At 43.9% G+C, this 22110-nt stretch overlaps 1 protein-coding gene across 1 annotated transcript; it reads right to left on the bottom strand.

Moving 5' to 3' along the window:
* Positions 1-1867: 1867 nt before the first annotated feature.
* LOC111147449 (protein phosphatase 1 regulatory subunit 17) lies at positions 1868-20351 on the bottom strand. The gene is given in 5 exon segments (XM_022503462.1): positions 1868-2039; positions 8601-8753; positions 10275-10427; positions 14456-14562; positions 20212-20351. Coding segments are annotated over 5 exon segments (633 nt in total). The 3' UTR covers positions 1868-1959.
* Positions 20352-22110: the final 1759 nt, after the last annotated feature.

Here is a 22110-nt window from a genome sequence, read left to right as displayed (position 1 = left end):
GACACTTGCTCAGTGTCACACTGTTGGGATCGGAGCCCAAGGCCTTCGTCTCTACAACCGTCAGTCTGCTCTCCTCACCACCCAGACCTCAGGAGCGGGTTGGGCCAGCCTGTCCGTGAGTTTATTGAGTATGTTCTGCAGTCATGGCTGCAGGGATGCACCGGGCTTATCAGCAAATCTGACAGCACAAGACTGCCTCTGGGTTTTTCTAGGCAGAATCCCTTGGTAAAAATTGTTTCCGGTGGTGATATAATCTAATCCTATTCTGTGCATTAACTGCCTTCGGCTTTTTGAAAGAATTTATGGTGGCTGTTGCACTGCTCACACCTAAACCAGTAGCCTGAACACCCCCTGACATGGTGACTGAGGCCATCGGAAGTGAAAGGGGGAGCCCTGGGATCAAAGAGGTGAGAGATCAGGGGGAACACCAAGCCTTCACCAGAGGCTCCAAACCCAAATGTGAAGGCTGGTCAGTGAAGTCAGCGGGTGACGTAATCCAGCGGGGGCAGAGGGCCAGTGGAACGTGTGCTCCTTCTGAAAGGGCGTGCCCAGCATCAGCTGACAGGTGTCACGCTTCTAATCAGGCCCAAGGTTGTCAGATCTTGAGGTGTTTTTCTAAGAGGATCTGGAAATCTAGAATCTGATACAAATTCTCCTGATTGGATTGTTAAATATTAATGGCGGATTCGAACCTTGTTAAGCCCAGGTGGGTCAAAAGCAAACAAATCAATCCTGTGACTCTCTTTTGCAAACTCTTCTCTTTATATTTGCAAGTAAATAATTTTTAGAAGAAATGCACCAGGACAGAAAGATGTGGTCAGAAGCATTTTTATTTTCAGAAGTGTCCTGCGTCTTTTCCACATTTGTGAGAAAGCCTCTTGGAGCCAGGGTGTGGACAGAGCTTGGAAATGACCATTTTTAGGCAAGATCTGTTTGAATAGCCCCCTTTATACTTTTGAACAACAATTTTTGCCTTTCCCTATGTCTGTTGTCTGTTGGATGATGCAAAGTCTCCCTACGGCAGCCATAGACAGCAGGCTGGAGCAGAGGTTCTGTACAGACCCCTGCTCAGGAGCGAACACTACATCTTTCCTTCCCATCCAAGAAAGCATGGGGGGCCTACATAAGTGAGAATGCTAAACATATGGGAGTGGCCTTCCACTGGCCTTAATTAATTTTTTAAAAGTAAATTCATCACAAATAATATTCTATCTATCATTAGCAATGGTTCACGTGTGACCAACTCACAAATCTCAGGACAACGTGGTTAAGAGATGTTTCAAAAAATAAAAATAAATAGGATATGTTGCTAAGCTTCTCAGTAGACCAGCACTCCCTATATCTCTGGCATTTTCAGCCAATGCATGATTGATTGCGGTGACGCCCCTGATTCACCGTTATGGGATTGGTTACAAGGACCTTGGAAATGTCACCAGAGACTCTTGGACTCTTGAGGAAAGACAAAAGAGATAAAAGACCATGTTCTCCAAAGCAATCAGTGAGTCTGCACCCAAACATTCTCGGCTCTCTAACTGGCAACAGGCTGTCTGCACTTGAACTGCTGTTTGGATAATGTGAAGTCAAGACCTGCCCACCAGCATAAACCAAGAAAAGCATTTCCATGCTGTTCGTATTCTTTGCTCCATGGATTGATCCAGAAGATGCAGAAACCGAACACTAGAGCTTTCCTGTTACCTCCTAATTTAGAATGATCTGTTCCCTTTTCAACTGCCTCAGAAAATGAAAATTCAAGAGGTGGGAATAGAAACCGGATTCAAGAAAGAGGAGTGAGACAAAGAGGGCCTGGCAATCTGATACAGCGTGCCTCTTGGGGGAAAGGTGTCTGGATCTCAAAGGCGGACTATCACAAAATGAGAGCAGAAGCAAGTCTATTTTTTTTCTAGGTCGCCACCGGGAACCAATCTAACCTATTTACAAGTGGTCTCAGGGGAACTCTCTTTAAATAGCTATCTTGTCACCATCCTTTTCGTCATCTTCCATGATCACTTTGGGTCTCTCATCCCTGAGCAGTGTCACACCTGCAAAACAAAGCACCGATCTGCAATTAAGTGCCTCTAATGAAAATATTAGACAACCTTCCAGCACAGACACGGCGCACAAGAGCATGGCAACCCAGAAATCCCTTAGCGTCTGCGGAGCTAAGTGTTAAAGGTGCTGCCTGAGTCAGGGCTCTGGGTGCCTTACTTGGCCTGCCCAGAGGAGCTGTGACTCAATGAGCCACCATTCTGGTGACCAGGAGATGCTTGACCTGGGAGTCAGAGGCAACATTGACCTCCCAGTCCACGGTCTGCATTTAAGCTTGCAGACCAGGAAGACGAGAGGCAAACAGGCTTTGGAATCCACCTGCTTTGGACCTCTCATTCTGCCACTCATCCAGTCTGGGTTGGGCCAGATAACACTTTCACACTTGAATTTTCTTGGATAGAAAAGGAGTGCCCTGATACTTATGTAAAGGGTTATTGTGCCACCTGAACGAGATACACAGAGAGTGTTGAGCCACACCTGTGAGCCCGAGTCCCCTTCTCCTTTCCCTTCACACGGGCTAGTTCAGTTCCCCTTTCAAAGGAATGGGTCAGCAGCAGGAAGTCAGAATTAAATATGTTCTTCTAACACCTGGGGAAAAGATTGAGCTGGGGCTCTGGACATGTCATTCCTAAATGTCAGGACCGGTGGGTGATAAAGTTTACATGGTTCAGAGCAAAAGGAGAAGTTCAAGGAAGCGCAGTGAGTGCTCATAAAGTTCTGTGGCTACAATTTGAAAAGGTTGTTCTTCGTTTTTATTTGATTTTCTTCTTTGGGAATGAAAATATCCTTTCTTTTTAGAAATTTTAGGAGCATCAGATGGTTGTTTTTTTAGTAGTCTTACTAGGCAAAATTCAAAACTCTCCCTGTGTTGGGCTCCAATATAGTTTATGTTTTAAAAGTTTACTGGTTGTTGGAATTCAGAGGACTGAGCACAGTTTTCTGGACTGATCAGCCCAGTGAAGACCATCCAAGGAGGGCTGTGTGGTTCTGCTCATCCTGTAAATTATGAAGTAGGGCCATTTTAATAAAAAGACAAAGGAAGCTATGATTCAAGGCGAGTCCTCCATGATTTCTGTCATCCTCTCCAGGCAACCACCACTGCCTTGCATTGCCCCCACATTCTCACAACTAGAGACCTCTTCATTCATTAAGCATTTTACAAAGATCTAAACATGAGGGTAGAAAGCTGTGCACCACAAGAGGCCTTTCTACAACACTGGACTCCATTCAAGAGTGGCAAATTAATGAAAACTATGTGTTGATCTTAATGACTATTCATTTGATTCAGTTCCTAGTTTGTTCATATGGGTTCTTTACCAATTAGCTGATATTTATTGGAGGAGAAAAACAATTTCAAGAGTCTGGTTGAAACTGAGGATTTTGCATAAATCACTTATGAAGCACAGTGGGAGATATTTTCTCTTCTACCAGCTGCAAGGAGGTTTGGATTTTTATTTGGAATTAAGGCTATCATGGTAGGAGAACAGAAGTAAACTAAAGCTAAGTCCCCAATCTTTCCATCCTGATTTCCTTGATATCTTTTCACATTAAGCCAGATTTGAGTTGATTCAAAGTGGGCAAGAGTATTTAAATTGCCAGATCCCAGGGCACTTGGTTGGCTCGCATGGTTAAGCATCTGCCTTCAACTCAGGTTGAAGACCCAGGTTCAACTCTGGGTCTTGGGCTAGAGCCTCATGTAGGGCTCCCAGCTCAGCGGGGAGTCTGCTTCTCCCTCTACCTCTCCCGCTGCCCATGCTCTCTCTCTCTTTGTATCTCTCTGTCTCAAATGAATAAATAAAATCTTAAGAAAAATAAATTCCCAGATCCCAGTCAAATTTCTGATTATTTGGGGTATCGTTGAAACCTAGTCAGATGAGCATCTGGGCCAAAAAAAAAAAAAAAAAAAAAAGTCCTAGGATTTCAGGGAAGGGAGGAACCTGTTTAGTCATCAAGGTCAGCCCTTCCCAAAGTAGGCTAGGCTTTCCACAGGGACACAGGAGGTGATTTCAAGTGGAAAGTGAACTAGCATTTGTATTGGTAGAATTAAGCATTCTTTTTAGAGGCTGAAATCAGTGACTCCTTTGTCATCAATACATTTTTATTCTTGATGCTTCAGATCTTCGACTTTGTTCCTTTGAAGATGAATGAGGTTGATATACACTAAGGTCTGATTTCCTTAGTCCTGTTCCTCTGTTCTGTGGGAAGCAGAGATGTGTCATTGAAGGAATGTACACTAGAGCCAGAAAGCTTTGCCCTCCTTGGCTGTCACTTAACCTGTCTGAGCCTCAGTTTATTCATCCACAAAACTGGAGAAAAAAAATAAATCCTATCTCCCCCAGGGGGTGACGCTGCCAGGTAGACATAGACCGACATTCTTCAATGCTTCCAGCACACTTTTACATGAACCTCCAGTAAAGCATGTTTCACACTGTAGGAATCACTGGGCAATACAACCATCTCCCCTACCGAACCCTGAGGTTCTTAAAGGATATTCTAGTATCTAGTGCAAGGGTTAGGGTACAGTAGGGGTTTGGAAAATGTCAGTTTCTACCCTTCCACTCTCTGTGGAGGAGAGTTTATGGAACTTGGCTGTTTGTTAGAACCTGGTATGTTTTTAAGGCCAAAGCTTTCAGTCCCAGGTCTCTAAGGGTCAAGAGTTAGCCTTGTAGCAAGCTGTTTTAGGCCATGATCCCATTCAGAGCTGGTCACCTGCATTACAGATGTATGTCTCTGATCTAAGGGAGCTGGGGCTAAGACACCTCCTATCCTGGCAAGCCACAGCAAAGAGAACACTATTCCCAGCAGGACAGAGGAGGTGTCACTTTCAAAGGACACAACAGTCCCCTTTCACCAAGTATATTATTGAGCTTTGATTTCCAAATATTCATAGCTCATGGGCCAATTTTCCAAACGGCTTCTCTTCAATGCTTCTGGCCTCATGATTCTTTACTTTCTCTGGTTCCCTTTGCCACAGAGCTTAACTAAAGACTTCTTTTTCCTTTAAGCAGGTCTCAGCTACTTGGATCTTACTAATCACAACCCAGTGAACCCTGCCATGTAGTCGCCAAGATGGGGGGCCCTGGCAAATGTGGGCCAAGTTGGGAACAAATGTTAGGTTGGCAAGGAAGCCAGAGATGACTTCTCACTGAGGAGTTGCCTGGCAGTTGGAACCTGTCAAATAAGCTCATTAACCTAGGGGAATGAAGGTAGTTAGCAAGAGATTTAGAAGAGAGAGATAATCCTTGTCCAGTCTTCACTTGCCAAGGGCTAATGAGAGGAGATGTCTCCAGAGTGCATTTGTCTGTGAGTTCCTCTCAACACCCTTATTAGAACCAATATGAGTCTCTCTGAACATCTGCCGAAGGCTCTATCCTTATCAGCTTAACTAGCATTTCGATTACTGCCAAATCTTTAGATACTAAAAGGCTTTTCAAAAATAAAGTGCTTCAGCTAATATGCTAATAAAAGCTAGAGTCATAGAACACCATCTATAATTGCAAATACAACACAGAGATTTGCTGATTCAAGGAATTCCATAATGTGTATAGAGTCCATGAATATACAGCCTCCCTCTCCAACTCTGTGTGCTTTGCCCTGTTTGAGAAACATTTTTTTTTATTCAACTAGGAAGCTGCTCTCCTAAGATGTAGATATTGGGATGCAGGCAGCATCCACGGCCAGATAAATAGGCTCAACATTCTAGGAAGTCCCTTGAATCAGTGGGTTTATATGGAAAGGTAAAACACTGTGGCTAGGAACATTCTTACCTTTAGAAATGATTTGAGTAATCTCAAGGAATATAAGGCTGAGGGGAATGGAAGGAAACTGACATTTACTGAGGACATTCAAAAATCCAGGATCTGTGCTAAGTGCTTTATGTGCTTTATTTAATTATGTTAACAATCCTGGGAGACAGATTTTATGGTCCTCCTTTCAGAGAAGGATGAAATAAAGGAGACTCTTTTGTTTGTGCTAGTTGCCCAGGGTGACAAAGCTAGAATGATCAGAACCAGAGATCAAACTTAGACCTTCTTGCTGTGTGCTAAGGTGACTCTCTGCCCGTAAATATTTTTGTTCCACTACCAAGTCTTCCCCTAGGAGGACTTCAACAAAAACAAATGCAAAAATAGGTAAAAAATAAAGTCTCCCAATGAAGAACTTGCAACTGCAGAATTGCGATTCCAAATAGAATATCAAATCAACAGATACTTATTGAGCATTGCTATATAGAAGGGACTGGACTATATATCAAGGTCAATGCTAGCACAGTTCTCATGAATTCATCAAATGTAAGTCAACGTTAAGGACAGCTTTGATAGTGGCAGCAAGAGCCATGAAGACCATACTGAAAGAGATGACAAAAACTTGGTATTTGCATGCTCATGTCTACCACAGAGTTAGTTGAGAATGGAAAGGATTCACTTTGGACTTGGAGGAGTCTGTTAGCAGAGGTTCTGAACTGGTTGAGTCTTGAAAGGTGACTGGAACCAGGACAGAAGCAGAGCTTAGGGGGGAAATGTGTGGTGTGTCGGAGGATCAGTGCGGGTAGGAATGTATGTCGCCTATGAGAAGCGTGTTTGAGGCAGTTCAGATCCTGCCACTTGGTCCTCAGTCCATTTCTCCAGAGAAGTGCCTCCTCAGGCCCCATGCCTCTTTGCCTGGATCTGCTCCACAGAAATCAGTAACCTTGTCTGCACCCCTGACTGCCTATTCATGATGTCTTCTTCTTAGTCTTCTTTCATTTTTTTCTTTATTAAATAAAATAATGAGCAAACATAGTTCTATAACAACAAAATCTCACCTCCCAAAGTGTCCCTTCTCGAGTGCCATAGTGCTGAAAGTCCCAACTATACCACAGTACAGTGAGAAACTGCCCACAGGAGACACAGACCTGGCTTAGAGCCTCAGCTCTGCCACTCATTGCATTTGATCTTGAACATAATTTGGTCCATTTATCTGTCCACCTAATCATCTCATCATCAATCCAACCAATCAGCCAAGAAGCTATCCATCCATCAATGCCATCTTTCAGTTTCTTTATCTGTAAAGGGAGTTAATAGCTACTTTTCTTGCGTTATTTAGCTGATTTTAAAAAATCCATGAGACATACCAAACTCAGTATCTAATATTTAGTAGGGTCTCAATAAACATGAGTACATTTTCTTCTCTGCCACCTCCCTCTAAATATCTATATAAAACTCACACACATGCACACACACACTCACTCTCAGTCTAATGATCTAATCATGAGTGTACATGTCTTATTCCCTAACCTCCCCATAAAACTGTCAGGGAGAAGACTACACTTCACATACTGGCTGCTGTATATAGCCTTGGGCTGTGCACAGAGTTCGGCAAGATTTGAGGGTTTGATTCGACACATATTAATATAGCTCTCATGAAGATGATTCTTTCGGGATTAAAAAAAAGTGAAATCTTGCCATTTGCAACTGCATGGATGGAACTAGAGGGTATCATGCTAAGTGAAATAAGTCAATCAGAGAAAGACAATTATCATATGATTTCACTTCTACATGGAATTTAAGAAACAAAACAGAGAATCATAGGGAAAGAGAGGGAAAAATAAAACAAGACAAAATCAGAGAGGGAGATAAACCATAAGAGACTCTTAATCATAGGAAACAAACTGAGGGGTGCTGGAGGGAAGGGGGGTGGAGGGATGCAGTAACTGGGTGATGGACACTAAGGAGGCACGTGATGTATGAGCACTGGGTATTATACAAGACTGATGAATCATTGAACTCTACCTTTGAAGCTAATAATACATTATATGATCATTAATTGAACTTAAATAAAATAAAATTTAAAAAATAAAATAAGTTAACTTTATTATGGGAGTTTTCAAAATAGAACTATGTATTTAATACTTGCTAACATTCTGTCATTTTTGTTTTATCTAATTGTCTTTATTTTTGAGTATTGTAAAGCAAACTCCCTCTAACATTTCATATATAGCTCTAACACTAAAAGCTTTTTAAAACAGTAACTAAACTGCCATTATCATACCAGAAAAAATTAACAATAAATACACAATTTCCTCTAAAAAAAAAAGATGATACTTTCAGGAATCATTTCTAGAGTTTGCTACTAAAGGTAGCTCTCACTATTTCTACGTCTCACTTTCTCTCTCTCTCTCTCTGTCTCTCACAGTGAAGATCTGGTCAATACATCCAGCCAGGTGTCGGGAAAATCAGCCATCATTTGTAGGATGCATGATCCATGGAAGGCTGGGGAGGAGGAGATTTCAACTCTTTTCAAGGACCCACTGACATTTCTATTTCATTGGCTCAGTGGACCTGCCCAGATCTGCCGAAGCACAAGGAATGCTCTGAAACCCCCCACCCCAGTTCCAAGTCAGTCCTTGGGGAGCTGCCAGGGAAGGTAAGCCTGAAAGGCAGCAGTAAACTCTGCTACCCCCACAGAGTGCTTCTGGGTGACATAGGACAGAGGCCATGCCTGTGGTACCTCCAGATGGCAGGGCTCCTGAGCTGTTCCCATCACCCCCTGCAAATGCCTTGCTTCAGCTCTTTTACCTGCTGCAAAGGGGGACACGTGCAGGGCAGGTGTGTCTTTTCTCCTTGGTTTTTTTGGTTCCAGGTCAGTGTTATGAAGAGCTGGACTCATCTTGCCTGTTGGGTGTCTCTCCTGAATGTCGTATCTCTTAATTAAGTGTTCTGAAAGCACACCTGCATGGTTAGGGGAACAGAGGGAGAAACACGGTCAAATACGTCTATCCTGGGATGCCTGGGTGGTTCAGCGGGTTAAAGCCTCTGCCTTCGGCTCAAGTCATGATCCCAGGATCCTGGGATCGAGCCCCGCATCGGGCTCTCTGCTTGGCCGGGAGCCTGCTTCCCTTCCTCTCTCTCTCTGCCTGTCTCTCTGCCCACTTGTGATCTCTGTCTGTCAAATAAATAAATAAATAAATAAAATAAAAATAATACATCTATCCTGATACGTAAGGACGATGCATGCGTATTTGCACATATCCCTCGTGATGGTAGTCAACATAGCTTTTCAAACTTACTTTAACAAGAGCTTTTTTTATATTAGAAATTCACATCTATTGAATCTATGTCACAAAGGGTTTTGCATGCCTGATTTTATTTTAGCCTCACAAAACCTGGAGGAATTTAATATTACTACCACTATCACCTATCTGGGGAAGGCAAGGCAAAGCAAACAGCCCACAGTGACACAGCTTGTAGGGGGCCAAGCCAGGAAGCCAGCCCAGGTCTGTCCTCCTCCGAGGTCTATCCTCGTGAGGGTCGTGGATCATTTGCTTCTCTGTAAGCCATATGCTCGGCTCTTCAGTGACCTCCCTGCCTTCTCACTTCTCCCACACATGGCATTTCTCTCCATCATTTACAAACTCCCTGAAAATAGCCTCTTCTATATAACCTTCCACAATCCACTGACCAGGCTGAGCTCCTGAGGTCCTTCTGGAAGGACGTCATTACAGCCTTACAGCTTACTGCGTATTTCAGCCATTTATGTGTTTCCATTATTTCTCAGAGGACTGACGGTTCCTTCTCAGGAAGCTCTGTGTTCTATTTGTTTTGTCTCCCTCCAAGTGGCTTGTGAGTGGAGAGAACATTACATCAGTGGCCCAGAGGGAAGGAGAGAAAGAAATAAGAACACACAAAACTCTGGGGAAACGAGAGAGTCACACATCACACATGAGGTTGTTACAGAGACATGTTAGCTGTTCCCCAGACCATTTTGCTTTTCTCCTGGGCACACAGCTGGGCGACATCTCTCTGCTGCCCTTGCAGTCAGGGGACATTTGTGGGTCACTTTCGGGTGAGCCAGTCTTCCAGTCTATTCTGCCCCTCCCCCAACCCCGCCACCTCTCCTACTTCCTTCGTCCCCCTGCCTGCCAGATGCTGATGCTCATGGTGACTTTGAATGCCATGTGCCAGTGATGTCCGAACTCTCATCAGCTGAAGTCCCTGAATTACCATTTGGAGCAGAACCTGCTTCCCCAGCTCGCACTACTGATGAGTGAAAAAAACCCTTGCCTTGTACCGCTAACATTTTGGAATTCGTTTTCTATAGCAGCTGGCCATATTATAACGAAGACAGGTGCAGGGATAGTACCAGTGATTTAAAAACACCCAAATAGGTAAGGAAATTTTTCTAAGATCAATGTGATCTAGTGGTAGCGGTTCCCCCTCACAGACATGCAAACCGACCTTGTTGTCCATTACCTGGTATAAAAGGTGGGATGTGCAATGCTGGTGTATCTTTTCTCCTTGGTTTCTTTTGGTCTGACTCAACATTCAGGGCAACCTGTGCATTTTTTCCCTTTCTTGGCTTCTTTTTGAGATCACAGTCTTTAATGAGCTGGTCTGAAAGGTCATCTGATTTTGATAGGATGCAAAGAAAAAAAAAAAAGAATATAACATGAGTAAGGTTTACACACAAACTGGTTGGTTTCCAATTACTTGTAGAAGCCATTTGGTCTGAAAAAGAAAAGGATTTATATATTTTGGGCTAGTCTACAGAGGACCTTCATAGTCTTGCACAAATATATAGAATTAAACAGAAAACTGGAATAGTCTATGAGACTCCAAATGACGAGAGCTCTAGTGGCTGGATAATCAAAGCAAAGAAGAACTTTAAAATACAGTTAGGCAAGTCAGAGTGGGCTTGAATTAAATTTCTGATAGAATAGGTTCTCTGTGCTAAATGCTCTTTAATGTCCTTTGTTCAAGGCTTGCTCTCTCGAAGACTGCATGGGCTGGTGCAGAGCCATGCATGCTCTTTAGTCTTTGGGGAAGGTTCTCTGCAAATTCCTCACCTGCCTTCATTTCTGGGGCCAGCCGGGTCACACTGACCATTCACACTTGCCTTCAGCATTGGTCTCTTCATTCACTTCCCCCCTGGCTTTGCAATTCTCCCATTTGCCCATCCTCACTCCAGGTCCTCTTGTCTTCTTACTCAGCTCTTTACCTTCCTCCATCCCCAGAGCTCATGAAGCTTGGATTCTGCATCATGTCCATCAGATGTCAGTGTGTGTGATAAGTCCAATCTGATCACTCCTCGCCCATGAGAGTATGTTCTCTGCTCCATCCAACTCCTCAATGCTTTGGGTGATGGCGTGCTTCTTTGAGCGTCTCTGTCATTGTTCTAGACAATGACACTTTTTATTTTTTTAAATTTCTTTTCTGTGTAACAGTATTCATTGTTTTTGCACCACACCTAGTGCTCCATGCAATCCGTGCCCTCCTCAATACCCACCCTGGCTCCCCCAACCTCCCATCCCCCGCCCCTTCAGAACCCTCAGGTTGTTTTTCGGAGTCCATAGTCTCTCATGGTTCACCTCCCCTTCCAATTTCCCTCAACTCACTTCTCCTCTCCATCTCCCCATGTCCTCCATGTTAACAATGACACTTGTTTAATCTATCGTGGTTTATCTCCTGCTCTTGACAGAGCCTTCTTGGAGATTAAGGATTATATCCTTTTGATAATTTAATTCTTAATTGCCTCTCCCTCCCATAAATGCATCTTGAATGGATAAGTGGTATGGACTGATCTGAGTTCAATTGCGGACTCTGTCACTTATTAGTTCTGAGAACTTGGCCCTTAATTTCTAGGAACTTTAATATTGTCTCAACTTCTAAAGTGGGGATAATTTTAAATCAGTGTGTGTGTGTTTGTGTGTGTGTGTGTGTGTGTGTATGTGTATGACAGAGACAGAGAGAGATGACTACATTTGGTAAATGTTGAAAAGCAGTTGTTACATTTGATATATTTTAGATCCTCAAGAGAATGTTCACTCTGGTCATTGCTCACCCTCTAACCTTCTACAGGGTCCAAAGGAAGGTCCACCTCCCTGCCCTGTCTCCATAAGTCTTCCCAGTCTTGGGCGTCCTTTCTCATTTTCTGGATATCTACAGGATTTTTGCTCATGTAGCACTTTTTCTGCATAAGTCTTCTCTGCCTTCTTTGATGACAGATATCTTGTATTTTATCCCCTTGAAAAAATTAATAAATATTTGTTGAATGTATGCTTGAATGAATGACCTCAAGCATGTTATGAATAAGGAGATAGTCCATTAAGGTTCAAAGAAGCCACAGACAATGAAGCTGTCTGCCTTCTCTGGAAACTCACTATGGTCTGGTTACCATCTGGTACATCTACAACTGTGAATGAATTTGGGGGAAATTTAGAGATTAACTAGATCTTTCCAGCCCCTTCTTCATTTCCTTCTTCCCTTCCTTCTTTCTTTTTTTCTTGGTTCCTTTTTTTTAAAAGATAGATTTATATTTTTATTTATTTAAAGATTTTATTTATTTATTTGACAGACAGAGAGCACAGGTAGGCAGAGTGCCAGGCAGAGGGAGAGGGAGAAGCAGGCTCCCTGTTGAGCAGGGAGCTTGATGCAGGGCTCGATCCCAGGACCCTGGGATCATAACCTGAGCTGAAGGCAGTTGCTTAACCTACTGAGTCACTCAGGTGCCCCAGGTTTATTTATTTGAGAGAGAGAGAGAGAGAGAGAGAGAGAGAGACAGAGTGCATGAGCTTCGGGGAGGGACAGAGGGAGAGAATCTTTGAGTAGACTCCCTGCTGAGCGTTGAGCCCAATCCTGGGACCCCCGAGATCATGACCTGAGTAGAAATCAAAAGTCGGGTCCTTAACTGACTGAGTCACCCAAGTGCCCCTCTCTCTATTTCTTTTTATGAAAATATTCATGTCAGTGTCTTTAAAATATGGAGGATTAAATGTGTCAAACATGTTCACTTCAGTTTTGTGGGTCTAGAGACAACCTGTGTCATTCATAATGTATTTATTTGACAAAAACTGATGAAGCTCGTCCTCTATGCTAGGCCTTGAGCAAGATTCTAGGACTAAAAAGACAAATAAGAAATAGTTCTTCTTTTCAAGTTGCTATGGTCTATTGGGCTTTATGTCTGGGCAGTTCTTTGTTTTAGAAAACCCAATATACATGAGAAAACCACCATTAGAAATACTTAGTAACCACACATTATTATGCTTCCATCATCCAAAGATCACAGTACATAACCAAAAAATCAAACAGCATGATTCTCTTCAGCCATATTTAATAGTAATAAATATTTCCTTTCACCTAAAGGATTTGAATAAATCCATCCAATCATTTCAATTTAATAAACATTTATTGAGATCATACTGCATGTAAGGCACTGAACCATATGCTTTTAAGGTTACATATACAAGAAAAAAGAGGTGAAAGGGGAACTTAATTGAGTACTGCTTATATACTAGATGATTTCACATCCTTTAGTGTAAAAAATTCTTTATTTAACTTCAATTTCATCAACATACACTATATTATTAGTTTCAGGGGTAGAATTTAGTGATTCATCAGTTGCATACAACACCCAGTACCCAGTGCTCATTCCATCAAGTGCCCCCCTTAATGCCCATCATCCCATCACACCATCCCTAACCCCCCTCCCCTATGTTTCTTAAGTCCTGGCTGAAAATACAACTTTAAAAATTTATTGCCCCATAGCACAGTTAACTTCTCCCCGTATCATACATACCATAGACGTTTGTTGAACGAATACATATTGCTCAGAATGGGTGCTGCCCAGCTGTGGGGTCTCTGGAAGTACAGGCTGGATGTGGACCAGTCATGGGTCACCCTTCCACCCCAGGATATGACTCAATGCACAGTACAGGGAGTAAGAGATTTGCTACGATTTTGACTTTTACTTCCATTGCACTTTTTCCCCACTTTTGGAGAAATCCTGAACATAAACTATCTTGATGGCAAATGGGGAGAGGGGAGAGGCGGGGGGGGGGGGGAGTCATAAACAGGCGAGACATAAACAAAGGCTATGAATATGCAAAAAGCCCATCCATCAAAAGTCTGAGCGTCTCATTTTTAGAAATGGGTAGAGGCAGAAATGTTTCTGGTATTTTCATTACAAAGGTTATGCAAAAAGTCAGTTCTGGGAAGGAAACAGATTGACAATAAAGCAGAAAAAGGCTATTTAAAATTCTGTCTTGATAGGCAAAGAGAGATATTTGAAATATTTTATTGGCACGGCACATGGGGTATAACTGTGCCGACAAATACTGGAAACAAACCGTGCTGCCACGTTCCATTTATTGCCTCAAAAATGCTCTGCCTGGGACTCCATCAGACCCAAAAAAGAGGACAATGCCTTTTCTTGCTTTTTCTAACTCTAATGAACCTCTCTCTAGTGCCTCCACTAATATTTACATGGCAGACCCCACAGAGTCATGGCTATTTGCCTGTCCATCTGGTGTTGGCTGTCACCAGAAGGCCCACATGATCAGGTTTCAGGGGGCCTCCCTCTGACTTGCCTGAAAACCCAATGGCAGAGGCCCCTCCTTTCTGACTTCTGCTACTGCCATTCCCACTGGAGCTCTTACCTAAGTGGTCACAACGAGGGTCTAGCTTGTCCAGTCTGTCTTCTGAGAGCTCCAATGGCTGCATTTGCTCAGTGGACATCATCGAAGGAGGTGTTTCTTCTCCAGCACTATGGAAGCATAAGAAACAAGCCTACTAGTGTGTCCTCTGCTCATTTGTTCACTTGTGAAATAAGTATATTTATTGAGCACTTACTACTGTGTTTTCAATTTAATCCTATTTTTCAAATCTGCTTCTCTTACTTACCTACTGGAAGCTCTAACTTAAGATTTAAGTCAAAATAACTGAAACAACACACACAAACACACATACACACACACACGGATTTGTTCATAATTGTCATGCATCAAATGTTCAATATTTATCTTCTTTCAGAAGCACTGTGGGAGTTTCAGAATGAATACTTGTCAATTCTGAATTAGAAATGAGTTAGTTGAGAATTACAGAAAATCTTGATTAACTCTTGCTTATATTTTTCTATTGAGTTCTGTGTAATAAGATTATGCCTTCTTCTCGGATGAAGAAACTAAGAATCAGAAAACACAATTAATTTGTTTAGTCACATAACTATTAAATAGCCAAGATCCAAGTTACTAAATAGCCTGGATCCAAATCTAGTTCTGAAGATTTCCAGTAGACACGCAAGACTCTCAGGACGTGATTCCACTAAACGTAAATTGAACCAAGCTTCTGGTTTTCTATCATTAAGTGCTATGTTTTATATGCACATGTGCATTAAATATATGTAGCATGTATGTAAATATTGCATTACACATATATAGCATGCAATGTACACTGTAAAATAACTACAAAGTAAAGAGATTTCCTCCCTATCCGTATTCCAGGTGGTAAAGTCCTGGTAGGAAAAAAAATCTAACTCTTGAAATGGATCCTTATTATTTTCTCCTTAGAGAGTTCTGACATTAGAGCAAGTCTGCTCCCCCCATTTTTCCTAAACCACAAATCCATTGAACTTTCCAGAGCTATTAGTTGTAGTCCTTGTCCAGGAGGAGTGGAAATCCGGAATGGACATGTGTCAGGTCTGAATGAGAAATGCATTAGTTGAGACTTACAGAATTTGATTCTGTTTCTTTCTGATAATTTATTACTCATGTCCCATCATAATAAGAAGGCTTAGAGAGGAATAAGATTCAAATGACCCAAACTGATCCTTTTTTCTTAAGATTCCTGGATCACTGGTCTGTGGATGAACACAGAGACCAGTGGTGTTAACATTTTGAGTAGAATGAGTTCAACTCCATCGTCTTCTGAAGAATAAGCCAGTTTTCTGCAGGAAGCCTGGAGGGCCTCTCCCCCTACCAGCTGAGATCACTACATAGCAGATGGAGCTCTTCACAGGTTCCTTGACCCTGGCTTTTAGTGTTACTCTGAGCACACTGATTGTACTGAGTGACTTTAGCATAAATCAATTCTGACCATTGCGTTAGTGTCTGTATAGAGACTGCCAGCTCCCCGGGAACAGAAGGAGGTATGTGGCTCACTTGGGAGGCTAGCTCCCACCTGCTTGAGTAGAGGGGGGAGCTATGGGACCATCAGTCCGGATGAGTGGGCTCAACGCTGAGGCCTCCAGGCGAAGTGACAGCCTCAAATACGGCCTGTGCACCTACTTAGCTATATCTTCCTTCTCTTTGGGCAGAAAATCAAGAGCTCTGTCCTTGACTTTGTGCTGAAAGTCACCCCACAGAGGACCTAGTCAAAAAATACTCATTCTTCAGAAAGTCAGCTGAGGCTCAAAAAGATTGAAGTCACCTAGTATTAGTGTCATGCACAGAGTCAGAGTAATTGTTTGAACCCAGGCCTCCTGCCTTCTACTCTAGGTCCCATCTGGCAATGGTCCCCCTCTTGTTTTCTTCACCCACAGTCAGCTCTTCTTTGTACTTGAGTCATATGGCTTCTTCTGTGTGCCCAATAGTGGGTTATTTAATCTGAATCTGAGTTTTGAGTTCCAGTGGATCCAGGTAAAATTTCAACCCTCTACCTAAAAAACTGTATGACTTCGGTGAAGAAATCTTTGGGATGTAATGAGGGTGAATGGAGCCCAAGTACAATATAATCACATTTGCCCTTTCTTCTTACAAGCGACAGCTGCTGTGCTAGAATGAGCGAAAGCTAGTTAGCATCTTTGTGGTGCACCCATAGCTGGGCACCCAAGGACATGGGTCCCTTTCTGTCCCCCTATCCCATTCCTATCCTCCATTTTCCTATCCGTAAAATAGAAATATCAGTATCTACCTCACCGAGTTACTATAAGGGTTAACTAGAACAGCTCCCTGCTTTGTACACTGTGCGTACTCAGTCTATGATAGTCATTGTTCTGTAGCTGATGAAGTCCAGCTTGTATAACCAAAAAGTACTAAAAATAATCAAATCTTTCATTTTCGTCTAGATACCAAACCACAGGAGAGCCAGGCTTCATCGGAGCAAAACAGCTTTCACAGTACTGGACTTGAGAGAGAGAGAGAGAGAGAGAAGCGTCTCCCTAACAGGGGAGTCGTGCCAGTGTCCGAAGTCCCTGGACAAGGCAAGGGCCCACGCTTTCCCCCCAAGATAGCATCTAGTGTCCACGGGGGAAGCAACACTGGTATAAACCAGTGTTATCGCAAGGGTGCCAGCAGCGGACTGCCCAGCCTCCGTGCGCTAGGGGGCTGAAAGATGGTTTTCAGATTGGGGCTTTTACAGCAAAAAAATACTCTGAGCTGGGCAAGGGTGTGTTTGCCCAGGGGATTAGAAGAGACTTTTATGGCGGATGATGTCATTAAGCTCTTCTGGGCAGAGAAGTCGCACGCAGAGAAAGGAACAAATACGCAAGGAGAGGGAGGTTTGGTGTAGTGTCACCTTAGTAACTGTCGCTTTACCTGACTGTTGAGCCTTAGTGTAAGATGACCCTCCCCACCCACTCAGCACTCCTCTCCTCAGGGAGACGGGCTGCGCTTGGTGAGTGAAAACACTGTTAGACGTGAGCCAGTCTAACTCTTGAACTAAGAAATGGAATATCTGGGGGCCTCCTGGGTGGCTCAGTTGCTTAAGCATCTGCTTTCGGCTCAGGTCATGATCCCAGGGTTCTGGGATCCAGTCCTACATGAAGCTCCCTGCTCAGCGGGGAGCCTTTTTCTCCCTCTGCCTGCTGCTCCCCCTGCTTATGCTCTCTCTCTCTCGCTCTCTCTGGCAAATAAGTGAACAAATCTTAAAAAAAAAAAAAAAAAGAAATGGAATATTTCCACTTATGATTCCTGATCCTGCCCATGCTTTCCTTTCATTAATTTAGCCTCTCTACTCCAGGCACCGGCCAGAGGACCCTGCTCTGGTCATGCTGCCCAGGAAGATTTCATCGTCTCCCTCAGCAGCTCTCTGTTCAGGAGCTTCTGAAACGCTGGCTCTTCTTGCATTCCTAAATTCCTTGTCCCTCGGGTGTTCAGATTTCAACCAGGGGGCTAGCCCCCCCCTTTCTTAAAGATTTTATTTATGTATTTGACAGAGAGAGAGAGATCACAAGTAGGCAGAGCAGCAGGCAGAGAGAGAGGGGGAATCGGGGCTCGATCCCAGGACCCTGAGATCATGACCTGAGCGGAAGGCAGAGGCTTAACCCACTGAGCCACCCAGGTGCCCCAGTTTAGGGCCCTTCGTACGTGGTGCCTTGTGGCGATTGCATGAACTGTTCTCTAGCACGAAGGTTTGCGACCCTTTAACCTTCTCTTGCGGTTTCTTGTGTGCCTGGTGAGATCTCTGGGTTTTAACAATCACACAGTGACATATGTGGATGCCGTCGTGCTCCCCTGCCTCCCCTGGAAAGCATGGGGCCATGTCAGCCATGGGAATCAGGAAATTTTTCCTACATGACCCTCTTAAGAGGGGTCGCAGGAAACCCCACAGTCACACCCACTACTTCCATAGCAAAAATATGAACATGAGCACCAAATGCCATGAATAAAAACTACACCAAGGTTCATATCCTCTCAGCTCAGGTCTTGCTACCAGATGCATTTATGTTGAATTTAAGAACAACTAAGAACTTCTGGTCTTCAGAGTATTTTAGATTTCTCAATTAGAGAATAAAGGATGGTGGGTCTGTATTAACTTTCTCGATGCCATTTGAGAGAATGAGGACGGCTTGGTGTTGCATGTGCAGGAGGGAAACCAAGCGATAGGCTTTCAGGGGTTTGAGGAGGTTTTCAGGACCCGATATTAAATATTAGCAACTTCCTCTTGCTAATTTTTACCTTCCTTTTCACAAGAGACAAAGCCCTTCTTCTCACAGAGAGACACTTGCAAATTCAAATACCACTGAGGGAGGGGCTACAGTAACTGACATCACACAACACACAGGTCACCTGTGCATTGAATGGCAAGAGTCACCCTCTCTTTTGAGAATAGGACCTGGAACACCAGGGACCTGGGAAGGAACTCCAGAAGAATGTAGAAGGACAGACAAGGCAGGGCGGCTGCTGAAGCTGAGGACAGCGTGGGGGGAGCCCACCTCCACCAGCACAGAGCCCGCTCCTGGTTTAGGGCAGGAGTGCCAGTTCCTCAGCTAAAAAAACATCCATCAGTTCAATCTGAGGTCGGAAGTGAGTCTGGGCATTTTGCCCTTCTTGATACCGAGTACGTTCCTTAGTTGGATGTTGGAATATGAAGTTTAACTCAAGGTCACTGACAGCAAGCATTTGGTGCAATATGGGATAGAAGCAAATGTTTGATTACCTGTACCACTCTCTAGCTGGGTGAACTTGGAAAAGTGGTATGCCCTCCTGGAAACTTAGTTTCCACATCTGTAAAGTGGGCTGATGGTGGCTTTTCTCCGGGACTGAGAGTATTCACAATACACTGTGTGTAAGGTTCCAGCCCAGATCCCAGCGCATGCTGACACTTCAAGAAGTGTAGGTTGCTTTGTTTGTTCTTTGCCGTCCTCCCTTTGTGATTATGACGTGTATATCTCAACTGAACCGTTGGAACCATCTCCTTGCCCCATCTCTGGCCTTCTCTGAAGCTAGTAATGAGATTAGTGCGATCCAAGCTTCCAAGCTACAAACCAATGGGGGCACCCCCCCACCCTGCCCCACTTTCCAAGTCTGGCAAACATGGTACTACTGATTGTCAGGAGCGAGCTGACACTTGGCTTAGTAGTAATGAAATTTCAAAAAATTCTAAAGAATTTCCCCAAAGTAATCAATTCTGGACTTACTCGATGGAATAAAAAGTTAGAAGGTTATGACCACAGTCCAATGTGGTGTCTGATGATGTACAATTCATATCCTTTGTCAAATCTCTTTTTAACTAGAAGATTGAATTCAGGTCAAAAAGTACTACATTTTAAAATCAAGTTTGTTCATTAAAAGACAAATGTGCAGTATTCCTCCTAGGAGTGACTCTCCTAGGAGGAAAGGGTTTTTTACTAAGCACACTCTCCCCAGCCTCCTTCACCTTTTGAATACACAGATATACCAATGTTCCTCTGGAAACTTAGCAACTGAATTTGCAAAAATTCTGACTCTCACAGAATTCAGGACTCTACCTTCCTTAGAAAAAAATGTCTTGAGGGTGATAACTTTCCCCGTTCCCCATCTAGCCCCAGCTTAGCCTTGCTCCAGAAAGCACACTCCTGCCCCCACCCCCTACCCACCACCCTTGCTCCACCAGCTGCAGCCCTCTTTGTCCCAGCAACCATAAAGAACCTGTAACTTATTGGGAATTTGCTTTTCTTGCCATGAAAGTTCTTGGAGTAAAAATCGGAGGCACTTACCAATGAGTGCAGGCGCTGGGATGAGGCGAGAGGTGGAGAGGGCAAGCCTTCTCCCTGAAGCTGGGCAGGCTTTTCTACAGCAGTGGCTGCTGCCAGGCTCCAGCTCCTCTTATCTAGGGACCAGCTGCTGCTGTTGCCATGGGGATGCTCCGTTTCACAGGCGCCAGGGCAAGGGGGATGGAGAGGGAAAGAGGACTGATCTCGCTGCCACTGTTCCCGACTGCAATAATTGTCCGTTTCAAAAACACAATATGGAGTTGTGCTTTGAGTACCTAGTTTGCAAGGCTGGAGAGACCCAAACAAGCCAGCTAGACACTTTAATCTCTGAAACCACCCGATGTAGTAAGGTTTTTGGTGCCTTTTTTGGGCGGAGGAGGGGGCTGATTTTGCAAATACAGTAGATGGGGCACAGTCAGATTAAGTGACTTGCCCAAAAGGTACCACAGCTGATTTTAATGCTTTAATCTACTTGAGTTTAAATTCCAAGTACTTTCACTCACCACCTGGGCCTCCTGGAGTAGTATCGGGGTGAGAATAGTAGCAAGCAATCCCTGACATTTACAGTAGGCTTCAGATGTGCTAATCACTCTCCTTTATATCTACCAAATCATTGCCAGAGAAGCAGCTGCTCACATCCCCATTTCACGGATGGGGCGCTGAGTTGATAAATCATTGTGCAAGACCTCTCTGCTAGTAAATGGTAAGGCCAGAGTTTGAGCTGGGCAGTGGGATCTAGAGTCCATGCTCTTAACCAGTTTGCAGTACTGCTCGCCCAGGAGAGCATTTCATGGTGAAGAAAGCAGCCCTCACTATCCGGGGTGGGGTGTAGAGGCCAGAGAAAATTTGCTCCTTCAAAGGAATGAAAGCAAATGTTCTAATATGAGGAATTACCATGCATTTCAGGAAAGGGCAGGGGGAGCAAAAGGTGTTGAAGCGAGGCTGGTGGTGTGATGTGCTGTCATATAGAGAGGAAGGGTCTGTGTTTGGGGCAAGCTCACTGGAGGAAATGTCCTATGCTGACCGGAGGAGCAGTTTGTAGTCAGTGGTCTGGGCATGAAGAGTAGGGCAGTTAGTCTAGGGGATGAGGTAGGGATCAGTGGGAGGGGCTTGAGATCCCTGAGGGCAGCCAAGAGACCACCCACCAATGATGCCCGAGAGATGGATTCAAGGTACAGTGCAATCCACGCATGGGGTTTCCTCTCCTTCCAGAGGCTGTAGGCAGCATGGGTCTCGAGAAGCCACTCGCTGGCTTCAATCACCTGTTATCACCAGTACTGAGTGGTTGACTCCCTCTTTCCATTTGCCACCATCCCAAATAATAGGGCTGGAACCATATGAAACTCAACCTGAAGTCCACTCCAAGGGTTAGAATTTATTCAGAAGTCATGGTCACAAATCTGCAGGGAGCAGGCTTCCTTGTTAGAGCCGTTTGTCTTCGTCCTTCTTGGAATCTCCTGGAGAAAGATGGAGGCTGCCAATGCTCCTGGCTAGGAAGGGAGGCTCTGGATGCTAAGAGAAAGTCCCTAGAAACAACTCTCTGTTCTCAACTGCCTACTTTATCTTCTTATCAATAGCCTTTTTGGCCAGTGGGTTAGCAACATCTTCGTTTCCAAATCTGAGTGGAAAAAATACACTTTCTTCCTAAACTCTTCACTTCTTTTTTAAAATTAAACATTTTTTGAGATAATTTAGATTCATATGCAGTTATAAGAAATAATACAGAGAAGTCTTCTGTACCCTTTAAGCAATTTCTTCCAATGGTGCTATCTTGCAAGACTATAGGAAGTATCCCAAGTGGTATATTGGTGCTGATACAGTCAAGATATCGGATGATCCCATCACCACAAGAATCCCCCATGTTGCTCTTAACTAGTCACACCCACCTGCCTCCCCTACCCT

Source organism: Enhydra lutris, unplaced genomic scaffold, assembly GCF_002288905.1.
Source record: "Enhydra lutris kenyoni isolate GAN:26980312 unplaced genomic scaffold, ASM228890v2 scaffoldscaffold16, whole genome shotgun sequence".
Classification (NCBI taxonomy): Eukaryota; Metazoa; Chordata; class Mammalia; order Carnivora; family Mustelidae; genus Enhydra; species Enhydra lutris.
Note: the sequence above shows the minus strand (reverse complement) of the source record. Positions and strands in the feature narration are given on the sequence as shown.